General features: G+C 49.0%; 5 protein-coding genes across 5 annotated transcripts; 2 read left to right on the plus strand and 3 right to left on the minus strand.

Annotated features, from left to right (window-relative positions):
- Positions 1–717: 717 nt before the first annotated feature.
- Positions 718–4,370, plus strand: SPPG_08931 (uncharacterized protein; the record flags this gene model as incomplete). The annotated part of the gene is made up of 7 exons (XM_016757080.1): positions 718–1,823; positions 1,893–1,991; positions 2,082–2,535; positions 2,602–2,695; positions 2,758–3,351; positions 3,418–3,753; positions 3,821–4,370. 7 exons carry the CDS (start codon positions 718–720, stop codon positions 4,354–4,356), a joined length of 3,219 nt encoding a protein of 1,072 aa, XP_016611995.1. The 3' UTR covers positions 4,357–4,370.
- A 288-nt stretch (positions 4,371–4,658) lies between these two features.
- On the minus strand, positions 4,659–6,651 carry SPPG_08932 (uncharacterized protein). The gene is made up of 3 exons (XM_016757081.1): positions 5,360–6,651; positions 5,010–5,299; positions 4,659–4,944 (listed from the first exon to the last, which is right to left on the minus strand). The coding sequence occupies exons 1-3, from the start codon at positions 5,870–5,872 to the stop codon at positions 4,824–4,826; spliced, it is 924 nt and encodes a 307-aa protein (XP_016611996.1). The 5' UTR covers positions 5,873–6,651; the 3' UTR covers positions 4,659–4,823.
- An 84-nt stretch (positions 6,652–6,735) lies between these two features.
- On the minus strand, positions 6,736–8,568 carry SPPG_08933 (uncharacterized protein). Its single transcript, XM_016757082.1, has 8 exons — positions 8,466–8,568; positions 8,186–8,398; positions 8,050–8,116; positions 7,852–7,984; positions 7,721–7,782; positions 7,225–7,650; positions 7,009–7,160; positions 6,736–6,937 (listed from the first exon to the last, which is right to left on the minus strand). The coding sequence occupies exons 2-8, from the start codon at positions 8,363–8,365 to the stop codon at positions 6,860–6,862; spliced, it is 1,098 nt and encodes a 365-aa protein (XP_016611997.1). The 5' UTR covers positions 8,366–8,398; positions 8,466–8,568; the 3' UTR covers positions 6,736–6,859.
- Positions 8,569–8,965: 397 nt separating this feature from the next.
- Positions 8,966–9,908, minus strand: SPPG_01411 (uncharacterized protein). Its single transcript, XM_016749726.1, has one exon. The coding sequence runs from the start codon at positions 9,460–9,462 to the stop codon at positions 9,055–9,057; it is 408 nt and encodes a 135-aa protein (XP_016611998.1). The 5' UTR covers positions 9,463–9,908; the 3' UTR covers positions 8,966–9,054.
- Positions 9,909–10,631: 723 nt separating this feature from the next.
- SPPG_08934 (uncharacterized protein) lies at positions 10,632–22,113 on the plus strand (the record flags this gene model as incomplete). Its single annotated transcript, XM_016757083.1, has 6 exons — positions 10,632–11,350; positions 11,423–14,470; positions 14,536–19,779; positions 19,844–20,392; positions 20,451–22,044; positions 22,067–22,113. Exons 1-6 carry the CDS (start codon positions 10,745–10,747, stop codon positions 22,111–22,113), a joined length of 11,088 nt encoding a protein of 3,695 aa, XP_016611999.1. The 5' UTR covers positions 10,632–10,744.
- Positions 22,114–22,125: the final 12 nt, after the last annotated feature.

Below are 22,125 nucleotides of genomic sequence, written 5' to 3' on the forward strand. Positions count from 1 at the left end.
TGCCTGAATGCCAATCTCCATCATGGAGTAGGGTGTGATCTAATCCAGCGCCCGGGAAATGTGCTTGGAGAGGGTGCGGAGAACATATAGGTCAGAAGACGCTTGCTCCTGCTATCCCTTGTCCCGTCTTTATCTTGGTCTTCCTCTCCGACTCTCTCCGAAACCTTCAATTTAAAGCAGAGCAGCTGTTGCTTTCGCCCTCCATCGTCGAACATTCCTCTTTGAAAAAACGACAAGGAATAACTGCTTTGTTTTTTCTTCTCAACTTCTTTTAACCTCTAGCCATTCTCCAATTCCTACGCTCGCTTCATTCTAAAAGTAAGTTGATCATTTACGGGGGTCCAACCCAAACGCGTGTCTTTTTCTTTGTGTGTCGGGGAGTCCGGACCCCTTGGGTTTGCCGTGACGGGGGGCGAGTTGCAAACAACAACCACAGGTTGGGCTCTTGCAAAAACACACAAGTTCAAGGGAAGCTCATGCAAAAAGAAACGGAACATCCAGCTTGAACAGTTGGCAAGTGGATGTTCAAGAAGAAGAAGAAGAAAATAAAACACGCAGCTAGATAAACTGACGCAATTACCTTTGTCTTCCCGCCACCCACCTCTCAAGGTCCTTTTTTTTCCTGGGTTTTCTTTCAACTTTCTCTGCTGGACTCCGCGATCATTTCGTGCATTTCGACAGACCATCTCTCCCGACATTTGTTTTTTCCCTCCAAGCATGAGCATCCCGCTCATATCTGCCGCAGTGGAAAGACGTCAAGAGGAGGTACCTGCATGGACCTCGGAAACCGATCGCGACGTCGAACAGCAGATCTCAATGTTTTCGTCCTCAGAGTCCCAAACTTCCGTTCCTGTGGTCGCTGGCTCTCAAGGATTCTCTCCATCCACTCCAATCAAGCAAGAACAGAGTTCCGACGATCAGTTGCAGTTTGTTGAAAGCCTACCTTCCAGCTACAATCCGTTTGACTTTACTCGTGCAACGGCAGCATCCAGCCAAAGTACCTCTTCAGCAACGGGCTCCTTCGCATCGACATCCGTACAGCAAATGGCAGTGTCTTCTTCGACGGATGCCTTGGAAGAAAGTCTTTTCGGAGCAACAGCAGCAGCCGCCGCCGCGCGTCGACGAAGGTCATCCATCAAGCTTCTGCCTTTTGATCACTCGCAAGGATTCAGCTCGCTTCGGCTAACCCCCGGACTTCCACACATGTGGCCAGCATCAGATCCGCCTAGTCCTGAAGACTCCCACATTCACAGCATTGCCAACAGCTCATCAACGCCAACGGCAATTCTCTCTTCGCCAAGCGCCCCGGCAAGACGAGAGCATCTCATCCAATCGCCGCCGTTTCCCCACGGGCATACTGGAAAACTACCTCATGGCGTAATCAGGAGACACACGGAGCCATTGCGCATTGTAACGCCGCCTACCCACACAGGCCCTGGTAGTGTTGATCCTATGCTAATCAATCAACCACGATCGGCCCCAATCGGTAATCTGCCCATCGTCCGGAAGCGCACCCGAGGACAATCGTTTGATATCCCTTACGAATGGAATCCGCGACGTCGACGCTCCGTTGATGCCTTTTTGGACGGGTATTCGTTGTACTCGGCCATGTCCCCGTCGGATCCTCTTCAGTCTCTTCACATGCACACACCTGCGTCCATGAACGTGACGAATGTTGTGGATGTTACTCCCGAAGATTTCGACCATGACTTTGTTGTACCCTCAGATGCAGCAAATATGAAATTTCAAGAAGCCGTCTCCATCAAGGGTGAGGAACATCTTGTGCCTGATTACAATGGCAGACTAACAATGGGCCGACTGTGGTGCGTGGCTTTTTGTTGATTATTTAATCCCTGAAACGCGTTGATCGGTTAACTTTATTATAATCACAGCCAACTAGTTGGCGAATATCTACAGGATCCATCCCATGAATGCACGATCATTGTTACGCAATCAACAGCAGCACAAAAATCCTATGGTGAGGAAAAGAGGTAACTATCACTTGATATGTCAAGATTTGCCTAAATTTATGTTTTACATGGGTAATAACTGATGATATGGTGTCGTTTCTGCAATTAAAGGTTCTTTACGTCTCCAATATGCCGATTGTTAGGAGGCGGTTGGGATTTACCAAAACTCCAAGAGGCATACGCAAATTCACCTGATGCTTTAGCGGACTCTAAAGTTGGCGGAAAGAATCTACAGATTCGCATTTCGACAATGCCAAATTTCCATACAGAACAGCAGCCCTCACGAGTTCCAAGCAAAACGGAAAATTCATGTACCACGAGGGCTACACCCTCCGACTCTGAATACGAGGACGATGAAGTCCATCTTCCGGGTGCACTGGACAAAGCTCAAGGAATTTTGGGAAATGTAAAGTACATGCAGGAGCGTATCGATCTTTTGAGCCGCACCAGTTCGCTACGGGATAGACCGGATGCTCGATCGCACAAGACAGTTGCTGCGGCAGTTTTCCAGAAACTGCATGTAGGTGTTAACGAATCTAGGAAGCGAGTTCCTCTCTTTTTCCAGGCATGTGTTACAGCAATGTGAGATTTGATTTGGAGAATTGCAGGCTTATCGACGGTACAATTTTAGATTCAATGTCCTGCAGGTCCTCTACTGTACGAATCAAAACCATTTACAAAAATATCAAAACCTTCAAAGAAGAGACAAACTTCTAAAGCTCAGTGTAAGCATCAGACATCGTCTCTCGTTCTGATTGCTTGTCACTCAAACCACCTTTATGGACAGTACTCATCATGTCGGGATCGACCATCGCCATATTCAATCGCACGAAATCCCAAACGGGCAACACACGCTTCTTGGGCGTGGACGCTGACAATATGACTCTGGTACCATGCAGCGGCATGTGGGATAATTGGGTTATCTTTGCTGTTGACGATCCGCGCTTTGATCCATATGTTGCACCAGGCTTGTCACCGATGCTCTCAGCTCCTAATCGAGGTACTTATCTTGACATTGTCGCTATTGGGGAACCGCAAGAAGATCTGGTGTGGACTCGCCCCAAATTTCGAAGTGGCGGCGACTTGAATGACGGATCGGTGGATATGGATGCCTACGATGATGGTCTTGGGTTCGGGTCGCAAGTATTCATGACGCCTCCAACGACTCCGTTAAATGTCAAGCGTAAACTAGCACGGAATGCGCCCGTGGCATCGGGACAGGATGAAAAGCCACCCTGTGCCCGCCCTATTCATTATGGCGATACGGTTGTCTTGCAGAATTGTTCGACGGGACTGGTTACTCGACCGTTGATTGTCCGAAAGATTGAGAACAGGACAAATGCTGTTATTGATGCCAAAGTGGATGCAGTGGAGAAGCAAGGTATACATCCCTCCAAATTGCTCTTGTTTGAATCTTCTCTCAACATTCTCCAACTTAACACTGCAGGAACCGCGCCTCAGGAACCATCTCGACGGGGCGACCCCATCTCCCCACTTCACAAAGTTGCCTTTCAACTTGCAGGACACGCGGGCCAATTCCTCTCTCTCTCCTCTCGATACGGTCACATTGTAGTAGACCTTCATCACACGAAACTCAGTTCAGGGAGCTCTGCTAGGAGGAACCGTGGACGCCGTCACGGAAACGATAATGAAAGTGATCCTGATCGGGAGCATGTGCAAAATGCCGCCGCACTAAGGAGGAGAAAGGGAAAGGGAAAGGGGCAGTCTCCGGTGCCTTCGAACGATGTCGGCGAGACCTGCATTTGGACTGTTGTGGGAACGGGTGGGTAAACACATATCCTGACACAAAACTATCCACCCGAGTCTTAATGGAATGTAAATCTGTATAGATCAAATCGAATGCACATTCCACATCCCAACACTAACACCCAGCGAAATCGACACACTCGATCCTGCATCGCTTCCCTGCTCCGACTGTGACAGCGATATCTTTAGCTCCTCTGACGATGAGGACCCCCATGGATCACCGACACCCCGGGAACCCCTTCGGACTCGCTTCCCTCTCATGCGAGTCCACCCCATACCAACCACAAAGTTCATCACGAGGTTCAACCCCGGTGTCATCGCCTTGACTGGCACAAACTTTCAACCAAACCTATGGGTCTTTTTCGGTACCCATCCGTCAACCAAAACTCAGGTTGAAACCAGTGAACTGCTACTCGCTAGTCTTCCCGGGCATAACGCAGACGTGGATGTTTCGCTTGACGGTTGCGTTAAGCAAGAGCAAAAGAGTATCTACTTTTCGTCAACGACAGAAACATCTTACCCCACCTCCCCTGTCTCCACGCCCCAAATTGTCCCCATTTTACTCGTCCGAGATGATGGGGTCATCTATCGAACAGGTCATTATTATCGGCTGGAATGACGGTTACTAACGCAAGAATCATCAAAAGTCAGTTTGCTATCTACAAGTCGTCATAGTGGGTTCGACAGTAGTAGTTTGGTTTTTTTGTTTTTGTAGAGGTGTAAGTCTTTCAAGTTTGTATTGATTTAGCGTGTACGTACAATGTATCCTGTATCATGATGTGGTGATTTGCCGTGCCATGTCAATGTGATCTGGCATGTTAGAGGGCATGTACGAGAGGGATGGGTTGAGGCTTCTTGTATAAAATTACGTGGTTTGCATTCCAAGATGCAATGTTAGTGGGTCGGTTTTGACGCAGCATTCTCAATACGGCTCGACATCTTCCAATTCAACAGTTATAAGGTTATATACAAAGGCAATCTGTTCCCAGCGAGTGTCTATGTATTTACATCCCACTAAATGTCTACTGCTTTCAAGAAAGCCCTGTCTCACTCCCCTTCTTCAACTTGCTATAAATGACCACAAGGTTATGGTCGCACCCCGAATCGATGCGGCACTTTACTCTCGTTTATAAATATTCTCCCTTCATCTGATCTAGCATTTAAATGGAGGGCTGCATTGAGTGAATTCTTGGGTGTTTTCCGACGCCTTCGACAGCAGCAAAACAGGTTAGCCGCCACGTCTGATCAAACATAATGTCTGAATCCACCTACCCCATTGGATATAATCCTCTCCTTTCAATCTCGTGAAATATCTCATCACAGGTTCGTAAACCCCCCAAATGCTTCAACGCAATCAGTGCGGCATCTGCCCAACTTTGATTTGTCGCGGATCGAGAGTCCCGTTCAGCAATTCCTGGTCTAAAATCCCATACTTTTACCAAGCCGTCGTCTGAACCGCTGACGATCATTTCCGCCGTGCAGTCTACGGCATTGACGTCGCCGACGTGTGATTTGAGCGTATGTAAGAGTTTCAAGGTTGTGAGGGACCAGATACGGACGGTCTATGAACGCAATGTTATATGGCTTGGGTTGTCCAGTGAAAAATATGCGCTGACACTCACGTTATCGTATGCACCCGTAATGAGCCTTCCGCAACTGGTTTGCAGGCATCTAACACCATCTGTGTGTCCTTTGAGTTCGACGATACTGCAATCTTTCCTTTTAATGGCACCATGACTCCGCTTGGCTACAGCTGAAATCTCCTCGTTGGGTTTCCAGACTAATATAATTCCTTTCTCGTCCCCGGTTACAATCCGTCCATTGTCCAGCATCCTAAGGCTAGTGATCGTACTCTTGTGTAGCTCAAGCCGAGCGACCAGTGAGTAGCTATTTCTGGACCACACGTATATGTCATCTTCCACTGCCGCATAGATGTAGGAAGAGTTAAAGTCCACACTATGGACACTGTTTCGTGTCGAGTCTGGGATTGAGAGGTTGCGAACAGGCTGCAATGTTTGTCGATTCCATAGTTGGATACCGCTGGTCATGGTACCCACGGCAAGAAGCGATGCAGATGTCCGGATGCAGATGACGGATGACGGGTGCCGAAGTATCATGTTCGGCCGGGTAGTCATATGGAGTCCTCCGAGATGGTATTCCCATATTTTGACGATCCCTTTCAGCAACCGTCAGTGTTGGTCCACGGCTGAAGGGGAACTGCAGCAACGGCGCTCACCATCCCAGCTACCACTGATTACATTGCCATCAGATATCGCCAAGCAACTGACAGCCATTCTATGCGCCCCTTGTTGCCTCGTAACTGTACTATTGAAATCCATTATTTGGAGCTTCCCGGTCCGATCTCCACTTATTATGCGTCCGTTGTTTTCATCGATGGCAACGGCCAGCACAACATCCGCATGCCCTGTAAAAGAGTCTTCGCTCCACTGTCCAGTGTCCCACCGTGTATCCAGCTCTAATCGTTGTCTCACCCATTTCTTCCATTCCCAACCGTGGCTTGTTTCGCTCGTCAGGTGCATCTCTCGTCGTAATGGATGACTTTCAGGCGATTTTGCCATCACGTGCGTGGAGTCAATGTAGTTGTGCTTAATGGCGAGTTTGTACCATATGCTTTCGTCTTGGCAGAGTTGATACCACAGAGAGCATGTCTGGGAAGCCTGTATGAGGGAATATCCTGCGAGGTGGGTCAAGATGTTCAGAGCTACTTCTGGAGGGAGTGTGAGAATGCTACCCGTGGGCAGTTTGGCAGAGGTTCTAGACGATTGTCGGACTGGAGAGGGTGGTTTCATTGGTGAGCGTGGCATATCCTCCTATGTCAGGAGCCTATGACGAGGAAGACGAGTGGTTGGAGCATGTGTCGGCAACCAGCGGGAAGTCTGTAAACCAAGACGCGTTTCTCCTCGTTGATCAAGCAGTCTTTCGCTCTTCGACAAGCGCATTAGAAACAGCGCAATGTCTTCGACCATACAACACTCAGCGAGGGTCTATTTATTGTAATATCTATTTCAATTATTTCCAGTACGCTCCGAACGTCAATCAGCATCGACAATGACGGTATTTCCAAAGCAAAACAAACGAACATCAACACCTGTAAGAACAGATCAACTCCATCTGAGCAAGCTCTTTGCGGCAGACTTAAATCTGCTATCAAGAAGAATAAACAAGAACGGCGTTGCGGCCTGTAAGAAGAGGAACCTCGTCATGAGTTTCCAGATTACACGTATTAAGGGATTAGAACGGAGAGTCATACCGCATTGACAGGGAACCCAACGGCCGCCAACATATCCGGCACTTGAGAGGACATGCGATTCGTCACCGTCTCTGGGATCAAAATTAGGAACACCCAGAGTCCCCAAGTGAGTGCAAAGGTGGTCACGAGAATGGCGAATTTACGAATCAGCGCTGCATAGATGCTTGAAGGTTAGATTGTGTACCGTATGAACCAACTGAGTGACTCTGCGAGTACCTCTTTCCTCGGGGCCCGCACTCCGGTTCAAAGTTGACTTGGACATAACAAGTGCCTCTTCGGTGCCTGCTTTCAGTAGTAAATCTTTTGGCAACGGTCCCCCAGCTGTGTTGCTGCCAACAGCGTCCGCGGTGCCAGCACTTGTTGCAGAATCCATGATATCGCTCTTCAGCGTTGATCGTGCCCCGGTGCTGGAGAGGTGCGTCTTCATATCTCTCAGCCCAGCAACGCTTTGGCGGAATTTGCGAAATATGGACAGGTAGCAGAAACTCATGATGAGGACAAAAGACACGTAACATACGATGGTGAAATATCCCATCGCCTTTTGGCCCCACTTGGGTGCCATCCAATCGGGGTCGCAATACGTATGACTGGCGGCTAGGATGGGTCTGTTGCCCGATGCGAGCACGTTGAGGATTGTAAATACTTGAAATAACGTCGCTCATGAGATGTGTATGTGACAGGCTATAAACTGCGTGCTAGTGTCTGTACATACCAATTGCAACAATCCAGCTGTTTATGATCATTATATACGTGTCCGCTGGTTTTGACGAGCGCCTACAAGGAAATGGAACCCCATAAGTTTGTTTTTAAGACTCGGGGCGACCGACAAATCTCAGAACTTACTCTTTGACAATACTCATCCATCTATCTAATGAAACGAGCATCAGCGTCTGCATCGAGACAGCTTGGCAGATGTTGTTCATCATGGAGTTGGCTTGGCAACTCCACACTCCGCTTGCCCAAGCACCATGATATACTATGATATCTCTCTGTCAGGAGGCTTTTCACATCCAAAGCGGTATTTGAGTACATGTATCTCACCATTCCAACTCTTGAGGATGACTTGAAAAATTGCCCAAGCCAAGTCAAAAAAGGATATATTCAAGATCTGTGTGCTGACGTTGAGGACAAAGAGCTGGAAATCGCTATTCCAAAGATTTTACCATGCTGTACTTACCAACAAACTCTTGATGCTAGTACGCAGAGTTCGATCATGATACCATACACACCATAAAAATACATTCCCGACGACGCAGACTGCGTTGATTAACAGTACAACCACGTTTACAGCTCGTTCGGCCGGGGTATTGGGGTACCATTCGCCAATGTTAGCAGTATAGCTGGTCTCAGCGGTCATGTCAGCGATGAGCGCAAGCTGGAAATGGACCAACTGCGTTTTTAGTGAAGGTTAATGTGATGTTGTGTCTACGGCGTACGACGGTAGCACGGTACAGTACCCAGAAATAGGCTCAACGGTTAAAATAAACCTTTACATCGGTGATCCAAATGTCCAACCGCATATTAAATCTAGTGGGACACTTTGTGTAGTTTGTTGGCAACAGACATAGCTTTAACAATGGGACACAAATCCTCCCTGTACCTATTTCGAGTATCGTTTAGCGCTAAATGTCCTTACGTAAGCGATATATGTTTCCCTTGGCGTCGTTCCAGCTTGTTTGTTTTTATTTTTGGTTATGAATGATACGTTGAGCGGGAATATTCATATCACTATCCGCATTTCAATGTCACATGGTGGGAGAAACAAGGAGGCATTTGGAAAAACAAGCGGTGCGGCGTCATCCTATGGGACAAACTAGATTCGACAAACCAATATAAGCAACACAGCTTTTGTGCAAGCGGGATGCTTGTTCTACATTGCTTGCTGGCATATCCGACTGTTCTAAACTAGTCGACAATTCACACCAAACCTTTGCGGCGTGTTTCTTACAGCTAATATGGCAAGTAACAGATGTTCTTTTATTTCCATACGATAATGAAAACATTTGCTGACGAACAACCCTGCCGTTCTCAGCTACATGGTCCTAACTAATCAACGTTTATGGATCCTCCTAGACTTCCACCTGGGCGACCAGTACTATTACCGCTGGTCGAAGGGGTTTTTACGGTAGTCTTGGCTGCAAATCCGCCTCTCTTCACCCACATGACATCCAATATAATCACATTCACAACACACCCAAGCATGACCAGCATGAAAAGAACTACCCAAACGCGGAATCCGCGGCGTATTCGTTCCAATTCGGCAGCATTTGGCGTGGGGCTGGTAGAGGGATGGGGCTCGGGATAATGCGATGAGGTTCCTCCTGTCCCCATGGCAGATCCGCCTTTTGTGGGTCGGCTGGCCTTTGGCGATACAACTTCGCGGGTATCCGTGCCCGATGAACGTTGGCGCGGGCCGAGGATTTTAATGATGAGGCGAGGGATCCAGAGAAGCATGGTGACGCTTCGCTCCAACGTTGGTTGACGGTATATATGTGTGTAGTGGGCACCGTTAGTAGTTCACAACGGTGAGTATGTGAGCATGAATCCCAGCACATGGCCGCATATTGGCGTATCCATTCGGAGCTATGAACAGGCTCATAACTTTTTCTCCGCTAGATAATGCATTCTGAAAGAAAACTTGGTGATTCACCACCGCTTCAAAACTGCTATTATTCGCGATTTCCCAAAATTGATCATTTATGACTAGAATATGTGACATCCCGTAAATTGAACACCACTAAAATGGGAGTGATGATTTACCTTCTGACTGTACCAAAACTTGCTTTTGTCTTGAACGGGCATACGATGTGATAGTTGGCTAGTGCTGCATTGTTATAGCTGGCTAGTGGTGCATGTACGGAGAGAAAACTTGAAGGTCCTGCTGCAAACCATACCCTCGGGTTCATTCTAGATTACTAATTCTTTAGACCTAATGGAATTCGACTCTGCAGGAAGTCTGGAGGGAACGACGGAGGAGAGGACGAGTTTGCGCAGTACCGTATCGCGTGTCTTCCCGCGCAAGATGCAGGTGGAAGCATTAAAATTAAGATTGCTGCGCACTTCTTAATGGTATCTATGTGCTCTCAATCGGGCCCCTTTGCAATTAATTTCTAGCATGTGGGTCAAGAATATTGCTAATGATGTCGAAGCGGAGTTAAAGCTTGGATTATAAAAAGAGGTCGGGTAGCGTCCTTTTCTCACTCAACTCAGTCGCGGTCGAATCAATGGTCTGTCTTAGCGCCGTTTACAGACTCAAGCAACCCTCGCAATGAACTCAATGCTGACAGCTGGCGCTGTCTCTGCCATTGCCAGGGGCCTGACCTGTAAACAACGCTTGTTGGGAAATGGCCATGGAGACTGTATCAAATCCAAGGTGTCCTGTAACTTTCGCCGTTTATAGAATCGGGCACCCACGCGATGCCTTGAACTGTTCATCTGCTGGCAGTCGCTTGGGGCCTGACCTGTAAACAACGAAAAGTTTCACGACAAGGTGCTCGTATAGACGGTTGACACTCCAACAGGTAAGTAGGCTGCCGCTTACACGTCGCTTACGAAAGCAAGTTTGATTTTTTTTGGATTTGGGCCTTGACGCGGATTGCGCTTAGTCGCGCTGACAAGATCGTGAGTGCAAGCGCTGCAAGCTTGGCCTTCCAGCAGCGTTTTTCTACCGCTTTTCTTTCCAATTTTCGGAGTGGGACCTCGAACGGTCTCTGCGGGCAGTAATAGCGGGACTGCGATGGGTACCGCCATGTTTGATACAAGCGGAGCGACGGCGAAGCCAACTGGGCCTGACTGTCCAGTAGAAAATCTTACATTCCGTTTCAACATTTTCCCTTCACTTGCACTGTTTGCTTCTTCATTTACTTCTTCAAACTGTATACAACAGCACGAGCGAGCGCTTATCACTTCCATTGTAACATCACCACTACCTGCACACCAACTTCCAATACAACACTTGCTCGATACTCTTGCTTCCCTTCTTCTTCGACCATGCCAAACTACTCACCTCGTACACCTTTTTCGGCCTTTATTATTGGACTTTGCTGCTAGGTGGATAGCAGCTCTGAAAAATGCTGAGAGGGCCGAACGAATGTATGCGGGGATCTGTGAATGTTGCCGGCCAGAAAAAAAGCCGGTAGTCTCAACAATAGCATCACCCCACTCGAGTCCGAAACATGATTTGGACGGAAACATTGTAAATAGTTATGTGGATAGAGATAGGGCATGTGAACGGATCGAAACGCTTTTGGGAGCGTTGTCTATGATCTTACCTGTAGCCCCGCAAATATTGACCTACGCAGTCCAGGGGATGACCATGGCGATGAATTTGGAGGTGTTACAGGTAGGATTCGGTACTATAGTTTTTGCTACTTCCTATGTTCGATGCTAAATACCTCGTATTTCGATCCAACAGCGCTCAGCATCACTCTCTCCTACGTCCCTTCAACGTCAAAGGCGGCTAATGCGTAGCCTCTACCGTTTGGTCCGATGGGATCCCTCAACCTTTACTCCCTTGATGTCCTGGACACCATTATATACCATTGTATTACATCACGACTCTAAAGTGCGTACATTCGCCGCCCACACTCTTGCAATTGTCCTTGGAATGTCCGATGCCGAGACGCAGGTGTTCGTAACAAGGTTATTGAAGGCAGATATTGAGCAGGATGGGGAATTGCAATTACTTCGATTGATTGAGGATGAATACGACACCATTGAGCAAGCGCATTTATTTGATGTTTCCCCTGACAATGCGTCAGGACAGTGCCTCTGGATAGGTGCCAGTGATCTGTCGTCACTAACAGTGGATTTATCTGGAATTCTACTGCCCTCTGCAAGCGCACCAGACAACAATAGAATACCTTCCCTCATCCCGACATCGACTACCAGACGCAATCTCCATAGTGTCGCATTGGCACTATCCCTCAACGTTCCCATTTTGCTCCAAGGAGCGCCAGGTGTAGGAAAAACATCATTAGTAGAGGAAGCAGCTCGTCTCCTCGGGCGACACGACACACTCCTTAAAATTCATCTCGGAGATCAAACGGATGCCAAGGTGCTCTTGGGAACATACATTTGTACGTCCACCCCAGGTTCCTTCCGCTGGCAACCTGGTGTGCTCACAACAGCCGTCACTGAAGGCCGATGGATTTTATTTGAAGATGTTGACCTGGCTCCGTTGGAAGTGGTCAGCGTACTGGTCCCCTTGTTAGAGACTGGGTGGCTGTTTGTTGCGAGCAGAGGGGAGAAAGTGAAGGCAAAGGAGGGCTTCAGAGTTTTTGGAACCAGATCTGTCGGGCCTGGCACACGAGGAATGGGTGGGCATGCTGCTGGAGAAGGCTTATGGCATCGAGTCGCTGTCGAGCCATTGAGTGAGCAGGAGATTGTCGACGTAATTAGTGAGAAGTTTCCTCGGTTAAAGGCTGCTGGTCTGCAAGAACGGATCATTAAGGCGTTCAATGTGATTGGAGACTTATTTAAGGATAAGATGGTGAGCGGGGGTCGAAGTGCGTCGTTGAGGGACTTGATCAAATGGTGCAATAGGGTGGAGGTTATGACGAAAGTGCGACTATCTGTAAGTGACCATCAGCAAGCAATGGATGTTGATGGGGAAGATTCCGATCTATCCCTGGCAGTCAGAGAAGATCTTTACCGTGAAGCAGCCGACTGCTTTACTGGTATGATTACGGAGAAAGCGGTGCGAGACAAAGTTCTTGAAGAAATTGGAAGCGTTCTCGGTGTCCCCCCACATCGCGTGCATTTTTATTCAGAGGTGCATGTTCCAACTATTCAAACCTCCGACCAAACTACTTCTGTGGGGCGTGTTACGCTTTCCAAGAATCCCCGTGATCTCCTCCAAGCAAGCACTCCACGACCGTTTGCACCTACACCATCAACGGTCCGCCTTTTGGAACGGTTAGCAGTCAGTACAGCTCAGAACGAGCCTATCCTCCTCGTGGGTGAAACTGGTACCGGAAAAACCACTGTCGTCCAACACCTGGCCCACTTGACCAATACCCCTCTCACCGTCATCAACATGTCCCAGCAGTCAGATTCTAGCGATCTTCTTGGTGGCTTCAAACCAGTTGACGTGAAAATTCTCGCGGTTCCTGTCCTGAACGAATTTGAGCGACTGTTTGCTGCAACATTTTCAGTAAAAGCTAACGTCGCCTTTCTTGAAGGTGTACGCAAGGGCTTCAAGGGCAGTAGATGGCCGATTTTCATCAAAGGTTGTCGAATGGGCGTGAAAATGGCGGAAGAGGTGTTTGCTAGAATGAAAGGAGAGATGGCGAGTGGGGCAAGAGCGGAGTCCGGTCAAGCTAACAAGAAGAAGAAAACCAAGAGGACTTATGATCCAGCGCTGGAAACCGAATGGCAATCCTTTGCGAAGAACTTGTTAACTTTTGAAAGTACCCAGCAGAAAGTTTCAGCATCACTTCTGTTCTCGTTCATTGAGGGAGCGCTGGTCCGTGCGATTAAAGAGGGGCATTGGGTGCTACTCGATGAAATAAATCTAGCCACACCCGAAACTCTCGACTGTCTCACAGGATTGTTGGCTTCTGCAACATCTAGTCTGGTACTTCTCGAACGGGGTGATACCGAGCCTGTCTTTAGACATCCAAATTTCAGGTTATTCGGTTGTATGAATCCGGCTAACGATGCCGGGAAGAAAGATTTGGCGGCCGGTCTCCGTGGGCGATTTACGGAGTTTTGGGTAGATGCACCAGATTCCACCTTTGTGGATTTGGTCGGTATCATACGCCAGTACCTTCAAGCAGTTTTACCACCGTCCACGGCCGGTGCAGACCTTTGTACCGATATTGCAACATTCTATACCAGTGTTCGCGGCTTTGCATCGCAGGGACTGATCTATGATGGCGCAGATCACCGAGTGCACTACAGTATGCGGACGCTTGCGAGAGCATTGATGTTTGCTGCTGGGACAACGGCGAAAGGTGTCTGGGGAATACGTAGAGCCACCTGGGAAGGATGCTCCATGACCTTTGGTACAGGACTTGGGGAAGTGAGTCGGGTAAAAGTGGAAACGGTTTTACGAGAGACAGTGGGCAAAGGTGTCAACCTTGGTCGAGGAATTCGGAATCCTGACCTCCATTCCGAAGTTGCGAGACATGTTAACGTGGGAAGTTACTGGCTTCCGCTTGGACCTTCACCGCCCGCCGATACACTGGCCCTGTCAGAAACGTACATCCTAACGCCAACGGTGCTCCAGAATCTGTCTTACTTGTCGCGTGCGGTCATGTCCGGAAAGTATCCTGTGCTAATACAAGGGCCCACCAGTGCCGGTAAGACCAGTATGGTCGAATATTTGGCGAAGTTGACTGGACACGTTTGTGTGCGTGTAAACAATCATGAAGGGACGGAGGTTGCAGAGTATATCGGAGGATGGGGGGAGAGCGAAGATGGGGCGGAAGCAGGTAGAGGGCGGTTAGTGTGGCAGGAGGTAAGACAATGAGGTTCTATTAATATAACTTTTTGGTTCCCAATATGCTAACGTGACATTATTAGGGAATTCTTGTCACTGCGCTCAAAAAGGGACACTGGCTCATTCTGGATGAACTCAATCTTGCACCGTCAGATGTGCTTGAATCGCTTAACCGCCTCCTCGACGACAACAGAGAACTTTTCATTCCGGAAACGCAAACCACCATTCGTCCTCACCCCTCCTTCATGCTCTTCGCCACTCAAAATCCCGCAGGAACAACTTACGGTGGTCGTAAACAACTGTCTCGAGCATTCCGAAACCGGTTTCTGGAGATCCATTTTGGAGATATACCGACAAAGGAGCTGAACACTATTTTGGAAACCCGTTGCAAGATTGCACCATCGTATGCTCAGCGCATTGTTGCGGTCTATAAATCTCTTCAAACAACCCGTGGCCGTGGCCGTGTATTCGAAGGTCGTCATGGGTTTGTGACTCTCCGTGATTTGTTTAGGTGGGCCGGACGTGAGTGCGTTGGGTATGAAGCTTTAGCTGAAGAGGGGTGGTGCCTTTTGGGTGAGCGCATGCGAAGCGAGGAGGATCGACGAATCGTCAAGGAAGTAATCGAGAAAGAGATGAAGGTCTCTATCGATATTGACGACCTCTATGAACGAGGATTTGCAGCAGTGTTGGCACAGGTGGAAGGTAACCGGACAGGTCCCGTAAGCGAGCTTGTTGATAAAATGGTGTGGACCCCTACTACGAAAAGGCTTTTCACGCTCGTTTGGAAGTGTGTGCAGTTCAATGAGCCTGTCCTACTCGTCGGTGACACTGGAGCGGGAAAGACAACAGTTTGTCAGGTCGTGGCCGCAGTGTGCGGAAAGGAACTGAAGATTGTGAATGCACACCAAGGGAGCGAGGTGGCTGACTTTGTTGGAGGAATGAGACCAGTTCGAGGTCGCGAAGAAGCGGTAAATGAGGCTTGGGAGACGTTGGGGGCCTTGCGAAATCAGTTGAGTTTTGAAGGAAGCGAGCACGAGGATTTGAAAAGAGCTATCAGCGAGACCGAGGACGTTGTAAAGGAGCGTATTTCTGTTAATGAGGACATTAAGACGTTGTTGGAGCGGGCGCGAGAGCTATTCAACAAGTCTCAGACACTATTCACATGGCGCGATGGACCTCTCACGACAGCGCTCCGCTTTGGCGCACATTTTCTTTTGGACGAAATCTCACTTGCCGACGATTCTGTTCTCGAACGCCTCAATTCAGTTCTCGAACCTTCACAATTCTTGTTGCTGGCCGAAAAAGGCCGGGCAGAGGCGTTGTATGCGGCAGAAGGCTTCCGATTTCTTGCGACAATGAATCCAGGAGGCGATTATGGGAAAAAGGAACTGAGTCCTGCGCTGCGTAACCGATTCTGCGAGATCTGGGTACCAGGTGTGACCGCTAGGAGTGACTTGGAGGGACTTGTTGCAAAGAAGTTGAACGTTGGAGGGGTGAACAATGCAGACGCCGCATTGTGTGCACAATGGATGATGGACTTCTACGACTGGCTTGCGCAACGTCTGAGAAAGGATCGTGATGCCGTTGTTTCTTTACGTGATGTACTGGGGTGGATTGAATTCCTTGCCGGTGTGCACACTGCCGGAGTATTAGGACTTCAAGAGGCGTTTGTGCACGGGGGATGCATGGTGGTGGTGGATGGTATTGGAGTCAACCCTGCTCTGGGAGTCTTGGGCGCTGTGGACAATGTCAAGATGGAAGTGAGGCGTGCTTTGTGGCGAATGTGTGGTGGAGAAGAGCAGGGAAATGATGAGGTTGGGCTTGGCGGCGCTATAACTGTAGACAACAGGTTCGGAGTATCTCCATTTTTTATCGCAATGGGGCCTGAGACTGTGAGGGACGTAACGTTCTCGTTCATGGCGCCTACAACACTCCGAAATCTTACTCGTGTGCTGCGAGCCCTGCAGCTAGTCAAGCCTGTCTTGTTAGAGGGGTCGCCAGGAGTTGGTAAAACGTCTTTGATCACAACATTGGCACATCTGACGGGGCATAGACTGACACGTATCAACTTGTCTGATCAAACCGATCTGATGGACCTGTTCGGCACGGACTTACCGGTTGAGGGAACTGGCAATGCCGGGCGCTTCGCTTGGTGCGATGGACCATTCCTCAGTGCCATGAAACGTGGAGAGTGGGTTTTGCTTGACGAGTTGAATCTGGCATCACAACAGGTCCTCGAGGGTTTGAACGCGTGCCTAGATCATCGTGGAGAGGTATACATTCCCGAGTTGGATCGCGCATTTCGTAAAGGTGCCGGATTTCGCGTCTTTGCGGCACAGAATCCACAGGGACAAGGTGGCGGTCGTAAAGGGCTACCACGCTCATTTCTCAACCGCTTCACCAGCGTATACGTGGACGCGTTGACCGAAGCCGATGTGTTGACAATTGTGGGCAGTGTGTACAAAGGTGTTGATCAATCTGTTTTGCACAAGATGGTACGATTTAACGAACGAATGAAGGAAGAAACCATGGTGAATATGCGCTTTGGTTTGCGTGGAGCACCGTGGGAATTCAATTTGCGTGATGTCGGCAGATGGGTTGAGCTTGTAAAGAGTCATAATGGCGGGGATCCGAGTGCTTTCGTCGAGATGATGTATGCTCAACGAATGAGAACCCCGGCCGATCGTGAGGTGGTGTGGAGTTTGTTCGAGGAGACGTTTGGTGAATCTTTTGAGAAGAGAAGACGGAGGCCTGTTTGGAGGGTCACACCCAAAGAGGTTTTGATTGGCTCCGCATCGGTTCAGCGGAAGTCAAACCGGTCTGGACCTAACACGCATGCGTCGGTTCCTATTGATCACCTTCATATTCTTCCATCAACCCTTCCAGTTCTGGAAACTCTCCTGAAGTGTGTAGAAATGGGATATATGCCAATCTTAACAGGTCCAGGGGGATCTGGAAAAACCAGCTTGGTCAGGCTTCTGGCTGGCATGTGTGGGGTGACTCTAAGAGAATTCAGTTTGAATCCTGGAGTTGACGCTGTGGAGCTTCTTGGGGGTTTCGAACAGGCCGATGTGGTGCGGAGACGGAAGGCACTTCTGGAAGGAGTGGGTCGGATCGTTGAGGGGGTTGTCCGGGAGCTGTGCTGTCATGGCGGAGATGATCTGAGAACCGCTGACCAAACGATGAGGGAGTGGGACGCTATTCGTCCGACTGTCGACAAGGGGGAATTAGATTTTCTCAGTCGATTCGTCACAGATCTAGAACGTTTGGCGGGAAGAATTGAGTTTGATCCTCTAGGGAGATCTCTGCCAACCTTCGATCACATACGTACATTGATCAATCTATATGCCGAGGCCCTTGTCAAAGGGACACATGGTACCTTTGAATGGATTGATGGAACGATTATCCGCGCGATGGAAGAAGGGCATTGGATACTTCTTGACAATGTGAATCTATGTCCGTCATCCGTACTTGATCGTCTCAACCCCTTGTTAGAGTCTGGGGGCGTTCTGACCGTTACTGAACGGGGTGTCGATGCTAACGGTCACATCCGGACGGTTCGGGTCCGAGATGGGTTTAGAATTTTTATGGCACTCGATGAACGATTTGGTGAGGTTTCGCGCGCAATGCGTAATCGTGGTGTAGAAGTGTTTGTTGAGGCGATCGCAGATGTTGAAAAGGCGTCCGGGTTGCCAGGAAACGCTGCCCGTGCTTTTGAAGGCGGTACTATGCGGAAGGTGAGGATGTGCGGGAGGATGATTATCGAGAGATTACAACGAGGCATCGCCGTCAATGAAGCGATAGGAAAGGCAGTTGATGACGTGTTCGATGTGGAGGATGCCGATGGGGTATCAGGTGTTGTGGACAGAATAAACGATATCATCAATTCCGAAAAGAGGCTTCTCGATAAGTTTTCGGCGCCTTGTTTGTTCCCTCACTTCCTTTCCGGGCGGGTTGTGATCGAGCAATCAGGATTGTCTCGGGTCGCTATAGACGGCTCCTATCTGCTGTATGTGCTTCTGAGCCCGCTTGATATGCCAAACCGAGCGAACCTCCTGTCTGCGGCAGCCAAAATCTTCATGGAAGGTCTGGATTGTCGAGAAGCGGACGTGGTATTGCGGCGGATTTGGAGTGGGTACGTCTTAAGGAGATTTATCCGAGACGATGACACGGAGAGCCGAATTATTATGGAGATGGTCCTGAATGTGCTGGACGGGCCAGATTGTGAAACGATGGAGGCACGTCGGCAGGTTATTTCCGATGAAGTGACTGGCTTGCCGTTGGATTTGAGGCCCATCGAAGGACGCATTGGGGAAATTTTGAGGACACAGGAGGGATGGCCTGCCTATGTTCGGAGAATGCATTTGTGGGACTTGAGACGAAGGATTACGGTCTCTCAGCTTATTCAAGAGAGGAAAGGCACTGGAGATCAGAGGGGGATATTAGACAAGTCACGACTATTCGCGAATTTTAGGATTGGTGAGTCGGAACTGGGCCATTCCTCTGTAGGCCTGTTTTGGCCGTTAATGGAGGCTGTCAGGCACGCCATTTTACGCTGGATCGACTGTGAGGCTGACTGGGTTGCTGAGAATCCTGAAGTGGTTCACGCTGTCCTTGATCAGCGTGATTGTCTTTGGCGCGTTCTACAGCATTCTGAACTGTTATTTGATGAAATTATTGTGGCGTCACGTCGGTTGCGCAAGACTCTGGATCGTTGTGTTCGATATTCAACCGGCGTCGACGAGGACACGCACCGGGTGAGGGCCTTGATCGGACGGGTTCGAGAAGAAATCGAAAGAGACGGTGTCGATGGATCTGCAATATTGTGGAGAGATGGCGGAATCACGATCCTTAAGCGACAAGAACTTGTGGATGTCAGTAAAGCATTTGGAGATGTAAATAATGCTCTAGATGTTTGGCGGTCAAACGCGGTATGGGGTGGATTGGGACACCCTGGAGTGGTTATTGACGAAGACGTTAGAAGGGCTATAGTGGAAGGTGTTTCCACATTGTATTACCTCAATGAAGGGGACTATGACAATGACCTGGTTCAGGTGCTTCGTGAAGTCCCCATTCGGCTTGCCAAAAAGGTCGACAGTTACGTGGAAAGACTAAACAATGACTTGAAAGCTATCGAGGAAGGGAAGACAATAGAAGGGGCATCATTGGTCGAAAGAAATGCACGGGTACCCATGGAAGTACTGGAGCATGTCAGGGAGAGATTTGTAAATGTTGGGTTGTGGGCATTGTGGGATGCCGCAGGACTCAGCAGAGAGATGCCACTTTTGAAGAGGTTGGGTCAATTTGTTGGCGACGGGTTGAATGAGGTATGTTCGTCCACTCTGGCAAGCGCACAATAGGTATTGATTTGGCACTGTTTTGGTGATATAGGCTGCGTTGAATACTCTTATGGCCGATCTTCAGTCGCACCACACAATTATGATGTCGCAAACGTCGCGTCCACCACTTGATCTCGAGCCCTTCCAACGACTCATCTGGGTGTGCGATCAATCTGCTACCCCGCACGCGTTGACGTCGGAACAGCTGAATGCGTTTGTCGATGTTATTGTCCAGGACGCCATGTATAGGTGGCATCGATCGCTTTGGGCAAATGCATCGGCATTTTGGACCGAAGCCCTGGAAATTGACCCTCGGGCTGGTTCTGTTTTCGATAATGCCGAGTTAGACATAGTATCAGGGAACGTCATTCCGCAAGCGCCTGACCATAAATATGCGGGACCGATTGTTTTAGAACGTGGCATTGAGAGCCGATTATTGCTGAGATCTCTTGGGGATATCGGTGCAGTTCCTGTGTACGGATACGTTGGGAAGACTCACCAAGTTGAGGGCCTACTGGACTACATAATGTCAACGGCTAAGGAGGACAAGAGTGACATCGCTAAAGACGACTTGGGGCTCTTAGGCTCAGTGATCTTAAAGGTAACGTTCTGCGCGTGGCAGCCGTATGAATAAGCTGTTGAATACTTTCTTCTTGCAGTTTTTAGAAAACCATCGAAAGGCTTTTGATGAAGTAGTTCACCTGGAAATGATGAGAACCGCGCGTGATCTTGCGGACATGTCTTCGGGCGTAAATCGAACTGAAAATGTGATGGACATTGTTAACGAAATTACTGTTCGTTTAGACGATGCAAAACTGGATGCTGTGAGACGCAACTTACAGAAGTATCTGAAGCCATGTTTGTACGCCATGGGCGAGGCAATTCTTTCCAGTGGAAGTTCGACAGGATCACGCGGTAGAGCATGGATGTTCTACTCACTCGCTTTCCTTCGAGCGTATTTGCCAGAAGTCCCCATTGATCCCGCCGCAGGGCCTGCTGTTAAGATTAAATTCATGGAGGAAGAAGCTTCCATTCTTCGTGCCGAGGTTCATGTCAGATCCGAAATGGAACGTCTGATGACGGGAAACGAAGATAATGATATGGTGCATAGCTTACTGGAGCGTTTGAAGACATGCCAACTCAAGAGCAAGAAATGGGCCGGACGCGTTGCACTTCGGCCAGAACGATCACAGATGGCTGACATCATGAATGACCTCCGTCAACTCGGTACTCATCTCCTCAGTGATGTCGCTGTCGAATCGTTGCTTGCCGAGTTAAAAGCGAATCAGAGGAGAGATATGACGGTAGCCAAGGAAGCGCATCTCCAGAATACGTTGTCGTCCTTGGTTGAGCGATTGGAAACGAAGTATGGGGCATACCGAGATATATTGCAACCAGTCTATCTTGCGGTGTACCAGTTCAAGTACGGATTGAGGTTGTTGACTGAGCAAACCAGAATTAATGAAATTGCGGATGAAGACGGTGTCGGGCGCGTGTTATCGTTAGCTTTAAGATTCATTGACGACGGTAAAGTCGATACCGCCGAGACGATGATACCGCTGCTGAAGCGCATCACGAGCCAGAAGGATGAAGTCAACGGCATGGATCTTTCAAGCGTAGGAATAAAGATGATTATGAGTTTCGTTCGACGGGCCCAAGCAGTGTTACGAGTGCGCGCCGGGTCTAGGTCGGATAGTCTTGGGCATTTGCATTTGCTGTTCGGGGAGCTGGTTGATGCGTGGTCGGTGGCAGAACAGGAACGATTAGATAAGGAGCAAGCTGAGGGGGATTTGTACAAATATAGAGAGCGGAAGCACGATTTGGCCACGGAGGAGGAGATTGAGGAAGCGCAATTCACTGAGCGGTTCCCGGATTTCTATGGAGAGTTTAGGGATGTCTTTGAATTGCCTGATGGCGGTAAAGATCCTGATCAGAAGCCTTTGGGGGAGAAGAAGCACGCGAACGACTTCAGGTTGGATAGTAAGGTGGCCCAAGAAGTCCGGTTGTTGCATAAGGATGTCGTCATGTCATGGACCGCCACTTCCCACAGAGGTGAATCCTTCGAGGAGGCGTGGAAATCGGCTTTCATGCAGTCTTACGCAAGTGCTAGCGATCTGACTCGGCTCAGCAATTTGTTTCCTTCCCGAACGTTGGATAAAACGGGGCGAGCGGGACATTTCTTCGTCGCCACGGCACAGTTGGAAACCTTGACTTCCACAATTAGCAAGGAAGATGACGATTTGGCGCCAAATGGTCCTCGATATGACTTTTACAGGGATGCAAATATCCCTGAAGCTCGCCAAGTCCATGCTGTGCTTTTGAGATTTGACCAAC

Source organism: Spizellomyces punctatus (assembly GCF_000182565.1).
Source record: "Spizellomyces punctatus DAOM BR117 chromosome Unknown supercont1.2, whole genome shotgun sequence".
Lineage (NCBI taxonomy): Eukaryota > Fungi > Chytridiomycota > Chytridiomycetes > Spizellomycetales > Spizellomycetaceae > Spizellomyces > Spizellomyces punctatus.

What these genes read in the sequence shown, in the direction of transcription:
- SPPG_08932 (XM_016757081.1), bottom strand. Translation starts at nt 5,872, where the DNA reads ATGACTACCCGGCCGAACATGATACTTCGGCACCCGTCATCCGTCATC. An exon ending in TTACGGGTGCATACGATAAC is followed by an intron (nt 5,300 to 5,359) that starts GTGAGTGTCAGC and finishes TTGCGTTCATAG; the next exon opens with ACCGTCCGTATCTGGTCCCT. An exon ending in AGAGGATTATATCCAATGGG is followed by an intron (nt 4,945 to 5,009) that starts GTAGGTGGATTC and finishes CTGCTGTCGAAG; the next exon opens with GCGTCGGAAAACACCCAAGA.
- SPPG_08933 (XM_016757082.1), bottom strand. Translation starts at nt 8,365, where the DNA reads ATGACCGCTGAGACCAGCTATACTGCTAACATTGGCGAATGGTACCCC. An exon ending in CTAGCATCAAGAGTTTGTTG is followed by an intron (nt 8,117 to 8,185) that starts GTAAGTACAGCA and finishes GTCAGCACACAG; the next exon opens with ATCTTGAATATATCCTTTTT. An exon ending in CATCCTCAAGAGTTGGAATG is followed by an intron (nt 7,985 to 8,049) that starts GTGAGATACATG and finishes GAGATATCATAG; the next exon opens with TATATCATGGTGCTTGGGCA.
- SPPG_01411 (XM_016749726.1), bottom strand. Translation starts at nt 9,462, where the DNA reads ATGCTTCTCTGGATCCCTCGCCTCATCATTAAAATCCTCGGCCCGCGC.